This window comes from Tamandua tetradactyla, chromosome 14, assembly GCF_023851605.1.
Source record: "Tamandua tetradactyla isolate mTamTet1 chromosome 14, mTamTet1.pri, whole genome shotgun sequence".
Lineage (NCBI taxonomy): Eukaryota > Metazoa > Chordata > Mammalia > Pilosa > Myrmecophagidae > Tamandua > Tamandua tetradactyla.
The window spans coordinates 70,361,432-70,380,277 of NC_135340.1; the positions used below are offsets into that span (position 1 = coordinate 70,361,432).

Consider the following 18,846-nt stretch of genomic DNA (forward strand, 5'->3'; position numbering starts at 1 on the left):
ACACTTACTTATCCAGTTTCTGACGTTGAGGAAACTTTGCTCATTTGTCAGATCAAAAAGCAGAAGAAACCCCATAGCATCTCTGAAGAATGCGGTTGTCAAGCTACGAAATCTAGGAACATAAAAGCAAGTTGGTCACTTAGGCTACAGCCCCAATCCTGAAATATAAAGGTAGCGACAATGCCTTCAAACTTCTACAAATAGCAAATTGGCTGATATATTCCAAAAGTTTATAGAACCGTTACTTATCACTTATCTAAGTGTATGTGTTAAGAGACCATGTGATTTGAAAACCCAGCAGGACAGGGATGACAACATCTAGCTCATGATCCCTTCATCACAGCCAGGAATTTATTGTCATCATGAGTTAAGTAGGCCAAGCGCAGTGGCGGTTGCTGTGTACATTTTCCTCGTCCAGTGAAAGCTTAACTTGACATTACAATGTGTTCCATGACCTTTTAATTTCAGTCCCTCCAGAAATCTCTTATCTCTGATATTCATTTCTTTGCCTTTAAAGTGAGAATAGCATTGACTCAGACCTTATGCTTTCTTGGTACTCTCTCTCTTCCAGGGCTTTATCCTGCTTTCTCCCCTCCCTCTTCCTTCAATAGTTTCCTCTATCTTCACCTATATGCTGAGCACATCCTGAAACTGAAATTCATAAGCTTCAAGGAAAAAAATATTGCTATGAATTTTTCATCTTATCAGGTATATTAGATTTTTCTGAAATATTTTTAAACATTTTTACAAAAAGAATCCTTACATTTTAGAGTTATATACTGATATATTAAGAATGAAATAATATGATGTCTGGAATGTGCTTCAAAATAATCTGGGGGTGAGAAGTGGTGAGTGGTATACATGAAATAAGACTAGCCATGACTTAATAATTCTAGAAACTAGGTCATGAATATGTGGGATTCATTATATTATTCTCTATACTACTGTATAAATTTTAGGTTTCCCTTAAAAAAAGTTAGAAATTGAACAAAATCCTTCAAGCTGTGAGAGAAATCAGAAGCATTAGCTAACTGAAAACAACTATGATATCAAGATTTCATGTGGTTTATTTTGGTCAAGCAACCTCTGCCCAGATAAATTTATTCCAACCAGATTTTCTACTGGGTTTTAAAAATCAGTTAAGAGCAATGCACATAATTTTGCAGCTTTATTTGTGGTTGAGGAAATAGGAAATAGGAGACAATATAGCAGAATGTATAACTTTAAAAGAAAGAAAAGTCCACAACCAAGAAGGCATTCATTTTTCTCTTTGGCCTCATATGAAATAAAGATACCATTATCATCTCAGACTGACAAATTTCCTGTTAATATGACAGCATGTCTTATTCAGGTGCAAATTAACTACTCAGCTGAGTTTTCCCTGCCCAGGTCACACGCAAAGAGCAAGGCTGTTTTTCCCTTTCCTCTGGTAAGGAGCATACCTCTCCTGCCCGGCCGTGTCCCATAACTGCAGGTGGATCCTCTGGCCTCTGCCAACAGCTCCGTCTGGGCCATTGGCTCTGTACACCTAAAAGAACAAAGTAAAAAACAAAACAAAAGAGAACTTCTGAGATGGATCAATTCTTCTCACCTTTCTATTCAGTGCAAATACCTTAAAAATCTAAACTTCTAAAGAGAATCCCATCTAGAATACAACCTTGTTTGTATTTTATTCTGAATAATTGTATAATTATTACCATTATCAGCTCAGCTTTCTTCAAAGTTCCCTTGGGCCACTAGTTTCAGGAAATACTACCTATCTATGGCATTTCCCTGCCCAACTCTAAAAAGTGCCCTTAAAACAATGTTACAAGAATCAGAACAGCAGACTAAGGATATTTGAAAATCCCACTTCACAAAAACAATGATAACACTAGCAAAAATTGTCAAAATCAACTTTTTCAGAACTCTGAAAATTCAGCAAAAGGTTTGCAAAATTCCAGAGAATGTTTTTTAAAGAAAAACAACTGAATGTCAGTAAGAACAGTGAGTTTTATGGTATTTTAACTTGCCCTAATTCCAGTTCCCCTTTCCCCAGCTCTGCAGGAGTTTTGAAAATCACAACCACACAACTATGGCAGCTGTGAAAAACATCAGTGCTGCAGCCACAGTAGGAGGCAGAACAGGTTTGGCGCTATGCAACACTCCAATTCTCAGAGAACTGTCAGTAATTGAGCTATTTGGAAGCTCTCTGAAAAGTTCCATTCTCAAAGCTTGTCTTTATTTGACCATGAGAACAGCTCTAGCTCCAGGGCATCCACTGAAAATAATCAGTTGCAACCGTTTAACACATAGCCACCTGAGGCAGTAACACTAGTTAGGGCTAAAAAAAAAGAAGAGGCTGACCAAAAAAAAAAAAATTTTTTTTAAGTGGGAAATGAGATGTTTATAGGGAGCTTTGAAAGGCTCCAAAGTATTTCTGGGAGCCTGGAAGGCCATGACATGTGCGGGGCTCTAAACACGCTCAGGAAAGACCTGAGAAGCCCCTACATTCTCACCTCTAGCTATCCTGAAGGCTCTTCTCAAGCAAGAAGTGAGGACTAAGGCAGAGCTGTAAACTGCTTCTTAAAGCATTGAATACATGCTCTGACAAACAAACAGAGCTGCTTGGAAAAAAGCTGGGAGATAGACTGGCTCAAGGCATTTAAGAAAATCTTTATCCATTCATTTGCTGGCCACTAACTTCTGTGACAAGAGGCTTTAGTAGCCATGCACACCAAAGAACATAGACTTTCCAGAATTAATCCAGGAAAGTCATTAACCAAGTAAATCAGCAGTGATGATAAAAACAATAAATAGCAAAAATAACAAACCATAGGAGAGGGGAGGAATCATCTGATCTCCAAAGTTTTCATATTATACTATTTAAAATGCCAGTTCTCAACAACATTTATGAGCCATGCAAAGAAACAGGAAAGTATGGCCTAAACACAGGGGAAAAATCAGTCAGTAGAAACTGTCCCAAGGAAAGCCCATATGTTGAAGTAACTATTCAAAGAGCTTAATCAGTTATTATAAATATGTTCAAAGAACTAAAGGAAACCATATCTGAAGAATTCAAGGAAAGTATTAGGACAATGTCTCATCAAATAGACAATATCAGTAAATAGATGGAAATTACCAAAAAAAGAAACAAATAAAAATTCTGGTGTTAAAAACTACAATAACTGAAATGCTAAATAAGCTGAAGTACTCAACAGCAGATTTGAACTTGCAAAAGAAATAATCAGCAAACTTTAAGATTGGTCAATTCAGAGTATCCAGCCTGAGGAATGGAAAGACAGAAGAATGAAGAAAACTGAACAGGGTCTCAGAGGCCTTTGAGTCACCACATATCAACATACTTATAAAATAGTCCTGAAAAGAGAGGGGGGAGAGAAATGGGAGGAATATTTGAAGAAATAATGACAAAAACCTCCCAAGTTTGATGAAAAACATTGATCTGCATATCCAAGAAATTCAATAAATTCCAAATAGGATAAACTCTAAGAGATCCATACTTAGAAACATCATAATCAAACCATTGAAAGCTAAAACAAAGAAAGAATCATGAAAGCAGCAAGCAAAAAGCAATTCAGAATATACACATGAGGCAGATTAATAACTGATTTCTCATCAGAAACCATGGAGGCCAAAGGCAGTTTAGTTAAAGGTAGTCAAAAGGCTGAAAGAAAACAAAGACTACAACTACAACTTCTACAAATTCTATATCCAGCAAAATATTGTTTAAAAAAGAGAAGGCAAAATTAAGCCATTCCCAGGATTTTAAAATGGTGAAAATTAGTAGCTAGAAGGCCTGCCCTACAAGAAACACAAAAAAGAGTCCTTCAGACTAAAATGAAAGCACAAAAGTCTGTGACTCAAATCCACATTAAGAATAAAGAGTACCAGTAAAGATAACTACATAGTGATATGTAAAAGACAGTATAAATGTTCCCAGACCATGCACGCCCACCCCCAGAAAAGATAGTGTAAATGTATTTTTGTTTGTAACTCTTTTCTTCTATCTGCTTAAAATACAACTGCATAAAACAATCATTATGAATTTGTATAGATGAGCACACAGTATTTAATGACACAATTTGTATGACACAAAGTTGGGAGATGGAATGGAGCTGTATAGAAGCAAAGTTCTTGTATATTATTGAAGTTAAGTTAGTATTAATCTGAACAAAATTGTTCTAAATTAAATTGAGAGCACTAAGAAAATAACTCAAAAATATAGTCAAAGGAATGACAAAAAACTAAAATGGCAAACTAGAAAATATATCTATTTAACACAAAATGGGCTGTAATGGAGGAATAGAGAAGCAAAGAGGACATAAGCCATATAGAAAACAAGTAGAAAAACCACAGCTGTAGATTCTACCCTATCAGTAATTGCATTAAATATAAAAAATGCAAATAAAAGGCAGAAATTGGTAGAATGGATATTTTTAAGTGACCCAACTATGTACTGTCTACAAGGACATATTTTAGTTTAAATACACAAATAGGTTGAAAGTAAAAGGATGGGAAAAGATATGCCATGAAAACAATAACCGAAAGAGAATTGAAGGAGCTATATTAAAATCAAATAGAATAGACTTAAAGACAAAAATTATTATTAGGGAAAAGGAAGGGCATTTTATAACGATAAAAGGGCAAATCCATCAAGGAAATATAACTATTATACACATAGAGGCACCTAACAACAGAGTCTCAAAATATATGAAGCATAATCTGACAGTACTGAAGGGGAGAAATAGACAATTCACAATAGCTGGAGACTTCAATACCCCGCTTTCAATAATGGATAGGTTAAGCAGGCACAGGATAAACAAGGAAACAGAAGATTTGAACAACATTGTAAATCAACTAGACTTACCAGCATCTTAGAACACTCTACCCAATATCAGCAGAATACACATTTTTCTCAAGTACACATGAAACATCTTCAAGGATAGACCATATGTTGAGCCATAAAATAAGCCTAATAGAGATGAAGGATTGAAATCATACAAATAATGTTCTCCAACAATAATGGAGTAAAATTAGAAATTAAGACCAGAAAGAAATTTGGAAATTCAAAATTATGTAGAAATTATACAACACACTTTTCAATAACCAACAGTTCAAGAAGAAATCACAAGGGAAACTAGAGCATACTTTGAGATGAATGAAAACAAAAACACAACATACCAAAACCTATGAAATGAAGCTAAACCAGTGTTCAAAGGGAAATCCATAGCTGTAAATGCCTATATTAAAAATATCTCAAATAAATAACCTAAATTTCCACCTTAATAAACTAGAACAAGAAGGGTAAACTAAATCTAAAGCAAAGAGAAGGAAGGAAAAAATAAATATAGAGTAGAAATAAATGAAATAGAGAATAGAAAAACATAGAAAATTAACAAAACCAAAGTTGGCTCTTTAAAAAGATCAACAAAACTGATAAGCCTTTAGCTAGACTGACCAAGAAAGAAAACTAAAATTATTAAAACCAGAAATGAAAGAAGACACAACACGAACATAGTGGAAACAGAAAGCTTATAAAAGTTCTGAACAGCTGTACATCACCAGATTAAATAACCTAGAAATGTATCCTAGGTGATGAATTTGAAGACACAAACTACTGAAACTAATTCAACAAAAAACAGAAAATCTGAATAGCTCTAGAGAAAGTAAAGTGATTAACAATAAAAAAAAAAATTCCCACAAAGAAAACTGGGATCCAGATGTGCTCACTGGTGAATTAAAAAATGTTTAAAGAATTAACCTTCCCCAATCCTTCAAGATGTAGATATTTCCTAGCTCATTCTATGAGGCCAATACTATCCTGTTGTCAAAACCAGACAAAGACATTACAAGAAGAAAAAAAAAATCTACAAACGAATATCCCTTCTGAATATAAACACAAAAATCCTTAACAAATACTACAACTAGAATCCAGCAATTTATTAAAAAGGTCATACATTATGACTAAAAGGAATTAATCCCATGAATAGCAAGGTTGGTTTAACATGTAAAAATCAACAAACATAATCCACCACATTAACTGAATAAACGACTAAAGCACATCATCATCTCAATAAATGTGGAATAAGCATCTGACAAAATTCAAAACCTTTTCAATGCAAAAACACTCAACTAGGAATAGAAAGGAACTTTCTTAACCTAATAAAGGACATTACAAATAACTCACAGCTTGCATTACATATAAATATTTTGTACACTGTATGGCAGGGTCACATTTCATTATTTTTCCATGTGGTTATCCCATTATTAACTTGCATTATATTTAATGGTGAAGTCCAAATGTTGTTTCCCTAAGACCTGGGACAAGACACTCTCAATACTTCTACTCAACATTATTTGGAGGTTCTTGCCAAGAACCTCCTAACTGATATCCAAATTAGATAGAAGATGCAAAACTATATCTACTCACAGAAGACATGATCTCGTATATAGAAAATCCTAACGAATCCACAAATATTTTTTTTAAAAAGTACTAGAAATAATTTAAAAGTTCAGCAAGGTTACAATATAAAAGATCAAAACACAAAGTCAATTGTGTTTCAACTCACTAGCAATGAACTACTCAGAAATGAATTTAACCAAATTTCATTTACAATAACATTAAAAAGAATACAATAATTAGAAATAAAGGTAACTAAACAAATGCAAGCTTACACTCTGAAAAATATAAAATATTTTGAAAGAAATAAGATTTAAATAAATGGGAAAACACCCCTTGTTCACGAATTAGAAGTCCTAATATTGTTAAGATGGCAATGTTGTAGATTCTCAAAGTGTTCTGCAAATTCCATGCAGTCCTGTCAGAGTCATAGCTGGTTTCTCTGAAGGAATTGACAAGCTGATATGAAAATTCACATGAAATTGTAAGAGGCCCAAAACAGCCAAGCTAATTGTGGTGATTTAAACTGTCTGTACCCCAGAAAAGCAAGTCCTTAAAGTTAATCCATTCCTGTAAGTGTGAAACGATTGTAAGTAGGACCTTTTGATGAGGTTATTCAGTTAAGGTGTGGCCCAGGGTGGGTCTTAATCCTCTTACTGGACTGGATGAAGGGACAGAGGGAGAAGGGGAGGAGGAGGTCAAGGGAGGGAGGGAAGGAGGGAGAAAAGAGAGCACATGTGCAAGCCAAAGAAGCAAGAAGCTGAAATCAACAAAATCCAGAAGGGAAAGGAGAGAACAGCAGACCATGTTTGCCATGTGACACAGGAACAAGGATTGCCAGCAGCCAGTTGTTGAAAAGAAAGCATCACCCTGATGATGACTTGATTTGGACATTATCACAACCTCAACTGTAAGCTAATGAATTTCCAGTGTTTAAAGCCAACCCATTTCAAGGTATCTGTTTTTGGCAGCCTAGCAAACTAAAATGGTGATCTTGAAAAAGAAAAACAAGTTGGAGGAGACTTATACTTTCCAATTTCAAAATGTACTACAAAGCTACAGTAAGTAAAAAAGTATAGTACTGGTAAAAGGAAAGACATGTAGAAAATGGAATAGAACAGAGAGTCCTGAAATAAACCCTTACATTTATGGTCAATTTATTTTCAATAAGGGTATCAAGAAATTCAATAGGAAAATAATAGCCTTTTCAACAAGTGATCCTGGCACAGCTAGATATACAATGTAAATGAATGAAGTTGAACGCCAACACATTCAATACACAAAAATAAAAAATGGGTAATATAGCGGAACATGGCAGAATAGGATAAGTTGAGTTCATCCCTGCTCCAAGGAACAGCTAGAGAAGGGATGGGGGGGGGGAGGTGACTGAGACAGTAATTCCAGGGTATAAGTGACCTGGGAGAGTCTTCTGCACCACATAGGGAGGCCCTGGTTGCAAAAGCTGAGGAATTGAGAGGCAGAGTACTGGAGACTGTCCAGCTTATACAAACAGCTTAATGTGGAAGCCCGGAGCTCTTAAGAGTGCATGGATGGGGAGACTGGTGATGGGGACTAAAAAGTGGTCACAAGCAGATAAAGGCTGCAGATGCTTATCTCCATACTCAGGCTACATCTGCTCCCAGCCCATACAGTTATGCAACTACATCTATACTCCCCCTGCCCCTGCTGTGAACTCTGTGCACGCATACCTCAATTTATGGCACTACCTGATTTGTACATGCACATGGCCCTCAGTCACACCCCTAGCTCTGGGCAAACTCCGGGCCACATCTACCACCAGTCCATACAGGTGCAATGCCAACCTGCTGCCCTGAGCTCTGTGCATGAGCACAAAGGACCCTGCACCCTAGACCAGTGCACACCAGGGCCCCACACCCCAGACCCATGCACCCGCACAACCACATCCTCCCCACTGCTGGGCACCCATGTTCAAAGGCAACAGTGTAACATCCCCAACCTGCACCCATACCTGTGCTGCAACATATCACCACACTGTTGTGCCCCACTGAGCACCCTGCATACTTCTCCACATCCAACCCACAAATACAAAGCTTTAGATGACTGAAGGAAATCAACTTCCAGAGTAAACCAGTCAAAATATTTACATGCCATGAAGACAGCAGAAGATCATTAAGCATATCATGATGCAGACAGATATAGCCTAGCCTAACAACTAAATTAAAACACCAGAGAAGACCAGACATTGGAACAACTAAACAACAATGTTCATATAAATCTACTAAACAAAATAAATGGGATAGCTAATGACATAAAGGAGATCAAGAAGACATTAGAAGGGCATAAAGAGGAATTTGAAAGAATAAAAAGAAAAATAGCAGATATCACAGAGATTAAAGATGCTGTAGACAAAATAAAAAACATACTTGAGGCACAGAATAGCAGATTTGAAGAGGCAAAAAAAGAATAAGTAAATTAGAGGACAGAACCACTGATTTCAAACACTTAAAACAGCAAGTGGCAAAAAAGATGGAAAAATTTGTATTTGATCTCAGGAAAATTATGGACAAAACAAAATAGTCAAATATAAGAATCATTGGTGTCCCAGAAGGAGAAGAGAAGAGTAAAGGGCTAGGAAGATTAGTTGAGGATATAATAGGGAAAAAGTTCCTAACCCTTAAAAAGGGCAGATATATGCAAATTAAAGAAGTCCAATGAACTCCAAGTAGAATAAATCCAAATAGGCCAACCCAAGACACTATTAATCAGCCTGTCAAATGTCAAAGTGAAGAAGAAAATCCTGAAAGCAGTAAGAGAAAAATAACCTACTACATACTGGAGAAATTGCATAAGATTGAGTTCAGACTACTCAACTGGCACTATGGAGGCAAGAAGGCAGTGGTATTAAGATCCTGAAAGAGGAAGACTTTCAGCCAAGAATTCTGTATCCAGCCAAATTTTCCTTCAAAACTGAGATATCTACCTTGTCAAACAAAGGAGTAGAACATATGGAATAAAAATAAATAATAGGGGGAACAAATGCTAAAATAAATTTAGTTTGAAATGCTAGTGATCAATGAAAGCAAGGGGTAAGGGGTATGATAGGTATAATCTTTTTTTTTTCTTTCCTGTGTTCATTTTATTTCTTTTTCTATTGTCTTTTTATTTCTTTTTCTGAATAATGCAAATGTTCTAAGAAATGATGAATATGCAATTAAGTGATGATATTGTGAATTGCTGATTATGTATGTTGTTTTATTTTGTTTCTTTATTTTTTTAATTAATAAATAAATTTTTTTTAAAAACTGAGATAGATTAAAATTTTCACAGACAAATAAATGCTAAAAGAATTTGTCAACAAGAGACCAGCCCTACAAGAAATACTAAAAGAAGTTCTGCCAGCTGAAAAAAAAAAAACAGGAGAGGGAGGTTTGGAGGAGGGCACAAATTGAAGAGTACCAGAAAGGGTAACTTAAAGGATAGAAAGATAAAGGGGGAAAAGGATATACAGATCTGATAAATAAAGTCCAAAGGTTAAGATGGTGGAGTCAAGAAACACCTTTAGAGTAATAACTTTGAACGTTAACGGACTAAACTTACCAATTAAAAGATACAGACTGGGCATGAGATTTTGTAGATTTGTCCAGAGTGATGCCCTGATAAATCCCAGAGTAATCTGAACAGGGAATAAAAAGGTATTTGCAAATCCCCCTTGGGGAAATGGTGAGAAAGAGGGAAAACTCAACTTTCCCAAGTGGAGAATTCTTGAGACTCTCACAAGCAGTGGGGACAACCAAAGAAGTAGGCTGAGCCCTCAATCTGAGGGTTTGTTCATATGAAACTTAACCCCGCAAAGGACAGGCTAAGCTTACTTAAAATTAGGCCTAAGAATACACCCAGAGAACCTCTTTTGTTGCTCAGATGTGGCCTCTCCACTCAGCCAATACGACAAGCAAACTCACTGCCCTCCCCCTCTCTACATGGGACATGACTCCCAGGGGTGTGGACCTTCCTGGCAAGGTGGGACAGAAATCTAGATCAAGCTGGACTCAGCATCCAGGGATTGAGAAAACCTTCTCGACCAAAAGGGGAAAGAGCAAAATGAGACAAAATAAAGTATCAATGGCTGAGAGATACCAAACAGAGTCGAGAGGTTATCCTGGAGGTTATTCTTACACATATATGTAGCTATATGTAGCTATCACCTTTTTGGTTAAAGCATAATGGAGAGGGTGGAGGGAACTGCCTGAAAATGTAGAGCTGTGTTCCAGTAGCCATGTTTCTTGAAGATGATTGTATAGTGATATAGATTTCACAATGTGACTGTGTGATTGTGAAAACCTTGTGTTTGATGCTCCTTTTATCTACCTTATCAACAGACAAGTAAACATATAGATTAAAAACAAATAAATAACAGGGGTAACAAATGTTAAAATAAATTTAGCAGATTGAAATGCTAGCGATCAATGAAAGAGAGGGGTAACAGGTATGGTATGTATGAATTTTTTTCTGTTTTCTTTTTATTTCTTCTTCTGAATTGATGTAAATGTTCTAAGAAATGATCATGATGATAAATATACAACTATGTGATGATATTGTGAGTTATTGATTATGTAACAAGAATGAAATGATCATATGGTGAGAATGTGTTTGTATATTGAATAAAAAATTAAGTAATTTAAAAAAAGATACAGACTGGAGGAATGGGGTTAAGAAACATAATCCAGCTATATGTGCTTACAAAAGACTCATCTTAGACACAAGGATACAAATTGATTGAAAGTAAAAGATGGAAAAAGATGCTGCATGCAAGCTATAACCAAAAGAAAGCAGGAGTAGCTATACTAATTTCAGACAAAGTAGATTTTAAATGTAATGACATCAAAAGAGACAAAGAAGGACACTGTATATTAATAAAAGGGACAATTCACCAGGAAGAAATAACAATCATAAATGTTTAAGCTCCCAATAAAGGAACCCCAAAGTACATGAGACAAACATCAGCAAAACTGAAGGGAGCAATAGACATTTCAGCTATAATAGTAGGAGACTTCAATACATCACTGTCCAGAACAACTATACAAAGGATCAGCAAGGAAATAGGGAACTTAAACAATTTGATAAATGAATTAGGCCTAACAAACATATATAAGTCATTACATTCCAAAATACCAGGATATACATTTTCCTCCAGTGCTCATGGAACACTCTCCAGGATAGATCATATCCTGGGACACTAAACAGGTCTTCATAAATTTAAGAACATTGAAATTATTCTCTGATCACAATGGAACAAAGTTCAAAATCAATAACCATCAAAGGATGAGAACTTAAACAAATATATGGAGATTAAATAACACTCTTAAACCACCAGTGGGTCAAAGCAGAAATTGCTAGAGAAATAAGTAGTTATCTAGAGATGAAAGAAAATGAGAATACAACATATCAGAACTTATGGGATGCAGCAAAGGCTGTGCTGAGAGGGAAATTTATTGCCCTAAATGCCTATATTAAAAAAAGAAGAAAGAGCAAAAATTTAGGACTTAATTGCTCACCTGAAGGAACTTGAAAAAGAACAGCAAAGTAACCCCAAAGCAAACAGAAGTGAAATAACAAAGATTGAAGCAGAGTTAGGAGAATGGGAGAACAAAAGAACAACAGAAATAAATCAATTAAACCAAAAGTTGGTTCTTTGAGAAAAATCAATAAAATCGATAGACACTAGCAAGGTTGACAAAGAAAAAAAAGAGAGAGGATGCAAACAAAACCAGAAATGAAAGGGGGATCATTACCATAGACCCTGAAGAAATTAAAAAAAAAAATCAGAAGAGGATACTATGAACAACTATATGCCAACAAACTAGACAACTTAGATGAAATGGACAAATTCCTAGAAACACATGAACAAGCTACACTGACTGAAGCAGAACTAGAAGATCTACAAACCTATCACAAGTAAAGAGATTCAATCAGTCATGAAAAATATTCCTACAATTGAAATGCTAGTGATCAATGAAAAGGAGGGGTAAGGGGTATGGTATGTATGAATTTTTTCTGTTTTATTTTTATTTCTTTTTCCGAATTGATACAAATGTTCTAAGAAATGGTCATGATGATGAATATGCAACTAAGTGATAATATTGTGAATTACTGATTATATATGTAGAACTAAATGGTTATATGTTAAGAATGTTTGTGTTTGTTGTTTTATTTTTTTAATTAAAAAATTAATAAATACAAAAGAAAATGTTCCTACAAAGAAAAGCCCAGGGCCAGATGGCTTCACAGGAGAATTTTATCAAACGTTCCAAAAAGAACTAACACAAATTCTGCTCAATCTTTTCCCAAAAAATCGAGGAAAAAGGAATACTACCTAACTCATTTTATGACGTCAACATCACTTTAATACTAAAACCAGGTAAAGATGCTACAAAAAATGAAAACTACAGGCCAATCTCCCTAATGAACATGGATGCAAACATTTTCAACAAAACACTAACAAATCAAATTCAACAGCAGATTATATTTGTGGTGTATATATATGTGGTGTATAGTAATTATACACCACAACCAAGTGGGGCTTATACCAGGAATGCAAGGATATCTCAACATAAGAAAATCAATTAATGTAATATTGCTCATTAACAAATGAAAAGGGGAAAAAAATCACATGATCATCTTGATTGATGCTGAAAAAGTATTTGAAAAAATTCAATGTCCTTTTCTAATAAAAACACTTCAAAAGGTAGGAATCAAAGGTAACTTCCTCAATATGATAAACAGCATATATGACAGACCCACAGCCAGCATCACAGTCAAAGGAGAGAAACTGAAAGCTTTCCCCCTAAGATCGGGAATGAGACAAGGAGGCCTATTGTCACCGCTATTATTCAACATTGTACTAGAAGTTTTAGCTACAGCAATTAGGCAGGAAAAGAAGGAAAAGGCATCCAAATTGAAAAGGAAGAAGTAAAACTTTTATTATTTGCAGATGGCATGATACTATACTTGGAAAATCCTGAGAAATCTACAACAAAGTTACTTAAGCTAATAAATTCAGAAAGGTGGTGGGATATAACATTAATGTGCAAAAATCAGTAATATTCTATACATAAGCAGTGACCAACTGAGGAGTCAATTAAGGGAAAAAATCCATTCAAAATAGCAACTAAAAGAATCAAGTATCTAGGAATGAATTTAACTAGGTACGTAAAGGACTTGTCCACAGAAAACTACATAACATTGATAAAAGAAATCAAGGAAGATATAAATATGTGGAAAGACATTCCCTGCTTATGGATAGGAAGATTAAACATAGTTAAGATGTTAATTCTACCCAAGTTGATCTACAGATTCAACACAGTATGAACCAAAATTCCAACAACCTCCTTTGAAGACTTGGAAAACCTAGTTATCAAATTCATCTGGAAGGGAAAGAAACCCTGAATAGCTAAAAGCATCCTAAAAAAATAGAATGAAGTGAGAAGATAAACATTTCTTGATTTTAAAATTTATCATAAAGCCACAGTGGACAAAACAGCATGGTACTAGCACAAAGACCAATGGAAGTGAATTCAGAGGACATAAATAGACCACCAAATCTCTGGTCAACTGATCTTCAACAGGACCCCCAAATCCACTGAACTGGGACAAAATATTCTTTTCAATAAATGGGCATGAGAGAACTGTTTATCAAACAGAAAGAGGACCCCTACCTTACACCCCATACAAAAATTAACTCTAAGTGGATCAAACACCTAAATATAAGAACTAGTACCATAAAGCTTCTAGAAGAAAATGTAGGGAAACATCTTCAAGACCTGGTAATAGGAGGTAGCTTCCTAAACTTTATAATCAAAGCACAAGCAACAAAAGAAAAAAATAGACAAATGGGAACTCCAAAATCAAATGCTTCTGTATCTCAAAAGACTTTGTCAAAAAGGTGAAGAAAAGCTGCCAACTTAATGGAAGAAAATGTTTGGAAATCACACATCAGATAAAATTTGATATCCTATATACATAAAGAAATCATACAATTCAACAACAAAAGAACAAACAACCCAATTATAAAATGGGCTAAAGATATGGATAGGCATTTTTCTGAAGAGCAAATACAGGTGGTTAAAAAACATATGAAGAGATGCTCATTTTCATTAGCTATAATGAAATGCAGATCAGGACTACAATGAGATACCACCTCACACCTATAATGGCTGCTATCAAACACACAGGAAACTGCAAATGTTGGAGAGGATATGGACAAATTGGGACACTTATGCACTGCTGATGGAAATGTATAAGGATACAGTCGCTGTAAAAGACAGTTTCCTTAGGAAACTAAACACTGAATTGTCCTATGACCCAGCAATACCACTACTTGGTACACACCCAGAAAAGCTGACTGCAGTGACACAACAGATATTTGCATATCTATACTCATAGCTGCATATTCACAATTGCCAAAAGATGGAAACAACCCAAGTACCCATCAATAGATGAGGTGATTAACAAAATGTGTTACATACATACAATGGAATATTATGCAGTGTAAGATGAAATGACATCCTGAAGCACATGAGTAGATGGATCAGCCTTGAGCACAATGCTGTGTGAAATAAGCCAGACATAAAAGGATAGACACTGTATGATTCCACTTTTATGATCATAGTAGGGATAAAATCAGAGGCTTATAATACAGAATTAGGGGACCTAGAGTTTACATGGAAGCTGAGATGGGTGAATGGTTAGCTAATGAGGTTGAACTCTTATGTAAGAAAAAGATAGAAGTGAAGATGGTTTGCTAGTGAGCCTATAAGTAATATTACCATACTGAAGGTGAACATGATTGAGAGGGGTTATATAGACCCATGTGTCCAACACTACAAATATAAATAAGTTGGGCTTTTTTTTTTAGGTTTATTTTTTATACTTTCATTGAGAAATATCCACGCATGTACTGTTCAGCCATATTATGTGATCATCACATAGTTGTGTATTCTTTCACCATGATCATTTTTTAGAACATTTGCATCACTCCATAAAAAGTAAAAAAATAGACTCATACATCCCATACCCCATACCCCTCCCTCTCATTGATCCACACTATTTCATTCTACCCAACTTTTACCCTTTATTTCCCCTGATGATTTATCTATTTTTTATTCTTTCTTTTCTTTTACTCATCTGTTTATACCATGGATAAAAGGAGCATCAGAAACAAGATTTTCACAATCATGTTGTAAAAGTTATGTCTTTATACAATCGTCTTCAAGAATCAAGGCTACTGGAACACAGCTCAACAGTTTCAGGTACTTCTGAACAGCCACTCCAATATGTTCTAAACTAAAAAGGATCATCTACATAATGTGTAAGAATAACCTCCAGGATAACCTCTCAGCTCTGTTTGAAATCTTTCAGTCCCTGAAACTTTATTTTGTCTCATTTCTCTCTTCCGCCTTTTGATCAAGAAGGCTTTCTCAATCCCATGATGCCAGGTCCTGGCTCATCCCATGAGTTATGTCCCACATTGCCAGGGAGTTATACGGAGAAGGTTGGGTTTCACAAACAAGTACGATTGCTGAATCATTACACTGATACGTCTTTTAGTCCCCAATATCTTAAAGCAACTAGAAGTAAAAACCTAAAATTGTGGAATTGTAACCCATACTAAACTCTGAAATCTGTTCTATAACTAATTGGTAACCCATACTAAACTCTGAAATCTGTTCTATAACTAATTGGTGTGATGTGCTTTGAAGTTAATTGTTTTTTGTATATGTTTTTTTTTCACAGAAAAGAAAAAAAAGAAGAATTGCATTCTGTAGGATGTTGGTTTGAAGATTGATTTCAAGATCTTCTTTGGTAATTTAAATATGTAAAGTATGTAGGAAGTGTTTTGTTAAGGAAAAAGAGCGTACTTTTACACCTAAAGTAAAATAACAGATTGTTGCAGAATGAGAAACAGGAATGTGTAGGACAAATTGGATGGATATAGATAGTTGTAGAAGAAGTCTTGTTGTAAGTGAATTTTATTGATTGTGGTTAAGGTTGGATAAGATTTTATAGTTTTATAAGATTTTTAATAGTCTTTTTATCAGAGGTATCTTCATGCAAAAGAACAATTTAGTTTTCAGTCTATTAAAATGACAATGTTTTCTTGGATTATTTGTTTGCTCTTAGTGAGAAGGTATAAAAGGTTTCTAACCATCTGGGTAATCTGCCCAGATGATAAAGATTCTATGTCTTATCAGAACAATATACTTATTGATATGTATGTTGACCTTCTCCTTCCTTACTGTTTTAGACAATGCCTACTCACTTTAAAGCAAATTGTCTTTTAAAAATCATGTTAACTCCTCCATTTACTTTCAAACTTTTATGTCACATTGATAAAGAACAACAACAACGAAAAATCCTATTTACCAAAAGATCCTACTTATTATGGGTACACACCCAGGGGAATAGATTAAGAACATACTTTTGTGGGGTACATACAATTTCAAACCATTAAAGTACCAAATGAAAAATTTAATAGCGCTCTTCACTTGTGCTTTGCTTAATTCCATGTTGTGTCCTTTCAGCACAGTTTTTTTTTTTTTTAATTTTTTTATTAATCAAAAAAAAGAAAAGAAATTAACACAACATTTAGAAATCATTCCATTCTACAAATGCACTCAGTAATTCTTAGTATCATCACATAGATGTATGATCATCATTTCTTAGTACATTTGCATCGATTTAGGAAAAGAACTAGCAAAACAGCAGAAAAAAATATAGAATGTTAATATAGAGAAGAGAATTAAAATAATAATACTAATAATATATATATATATATAAAGGAAAAAGAAAAAAACAAAAACAAAAGATACAAACACACAAACAAAAAAAAAACCATATTTCAGGTGCAGCTTCATTCAGTGTTCCAACATAGTTACATTACACTTAGGTATTATTGTGCTGTCCATTTTTGAGTTTTTGTATCTAGTCCTGTTGCACAGTCTGTATCCCTTCAGCTCCAATTACCCATTATCTTACCCTGTTTCTAACTCCTGCTGGTCTCTGTTACCAATGATATATTCCAAGCTGATTCTCGAATGTCGGTTCACATCAGTGGGACCTTACAGTATTTGTCCTTTAGTTTTGGGCTAGACTCACTCAGCATAATGTTCTCTAGGTCCATCCATGTTATTACATGCTTCATAAGTTTAGTCTGTCTTAAAGCTGCATAATATTCCATCGTAGGTATACGCCACAGTTTGTTTAGCCACTCGTCTGTTGATGAACATTTTGGCTGTTTCCATCTCTTTGCAATTGTAGATAATGCTGCTATAAACACTGGTGTGCAAATGTCCGTCTGTGTCTTTGCCCTTAAGTCCTTTGAGTAGATACCCAGCAGTGGTATTGCTGGGTCGTAATCCATTCTGCCATTCTATGTCTTTTGATTGGGAAATTCAGTCCATTAACTTTTAGTGTTATTACTGTTAGGATAATATTTTCCTCTACCATTTTGGCTTTTGTATTATATATATCATATCTGATTTTCCTTCTTTCTACACTTTACTCCATACCTCTCTCTTCTGTCTTTTCGTATCTGACTCTAGTGCTCCCTTTAGTATTTCTTGCAGAGCTGGTCTCTTGGTCACAAATTCTCTCAGTGACTTTTTGTCTATAAATGTTTTAATTTCTCCTTCATTTTTGAAGGACAATTTTGCTGGATATAGGAGTCTTGGTTGGCAGTTTTTCTCTTTTAGTAATTTAAATATATCATCCCACTGTCTTCTAGCTTCCATGGTTTCTGCTGAGAAATCTACACATAGTCTTATTGGGTTTCCCTTGTATGTGACAGATTGTTTTTCTCTTGCTGCTTTCAAGATCCTCTCTTTCTCTTTGACCTCTGACATTCTAACTAGTAAGTGTCTTGGAGAACGCCTATTTGGGTCTATTCTCTTTGGGGTGCGCTGCACTTCTTGGATCTGTAAATTTAGGTCTTTCATAAGAGTTGGGAAATTTTCAGTGATAATTTCTTCCATTAGTTTTTCTCCTCCTTTTCCCTTCTCTTCTCCTTCTGGGACACCCACAACACGTATATTTGTGCGCTTCATATTGTCATTCAGTTCCCTGATCCCCTGCTCAAGTTTTCCCATTCTTTTCCCTATAGTTTCTGTTTCTTTTTGGAATTCAGATGTTCCATCCTCCAGTTCACTAATTGTAGCTTCTGTCTCTTTAGATCTACCATTGTAGGTATCCATTGTTTTTTCCATTTTTTCTTCTTTGTCCTTCACTCCCATAAGTTCTGTGATTTGTTTTTTCAGATTTTCTATTTCTTCTTTTTGTTCAGCCCATGTCTTCTTCATGTCCTCCCTCAATTTATTGATTTGGTTTTTGAAGAAGTTTTCCATTTCTGTTCGTATATTCAGCATTAGTTGTCTCAGCTCCTGTATCTCATTTGAACTATTGGTTTGTTCCTT

The 18,846-nt window shown here is 35.1% G+C and overlaps 1 protein-coding gene across 7 annotated transcripts in view; it reads right to left on the bottom strand.

Annotated features, from left to right (window-relative positions):
• The window catches only part of RAB27A (RAB27A, member RAS oncogene family), a 101,414-nt gene that overhangs the window by 22,493 nt on the left and 60,075 nt on the right, over positions 1-18,846 (bottom strand). For all 7 annotated transcript variants that reach the window (XM_077127963.1, XM_077127959.1, XM_077127961.1 and 4 more), the window contains 2 exons: positions 1,443-1,528; positions 9-112 (listed from right to left, as the gene is read on the bottom strand). In XM_077127963.1, coding sequence (XP_076984078.1) covers positions 9-112; positions 1,443-1,528 — 190 coding nt within the window. The remainder of the gene's footprint in view (positions 1-8; positions 113-1,442; positions 1,529-18,846) is intronic.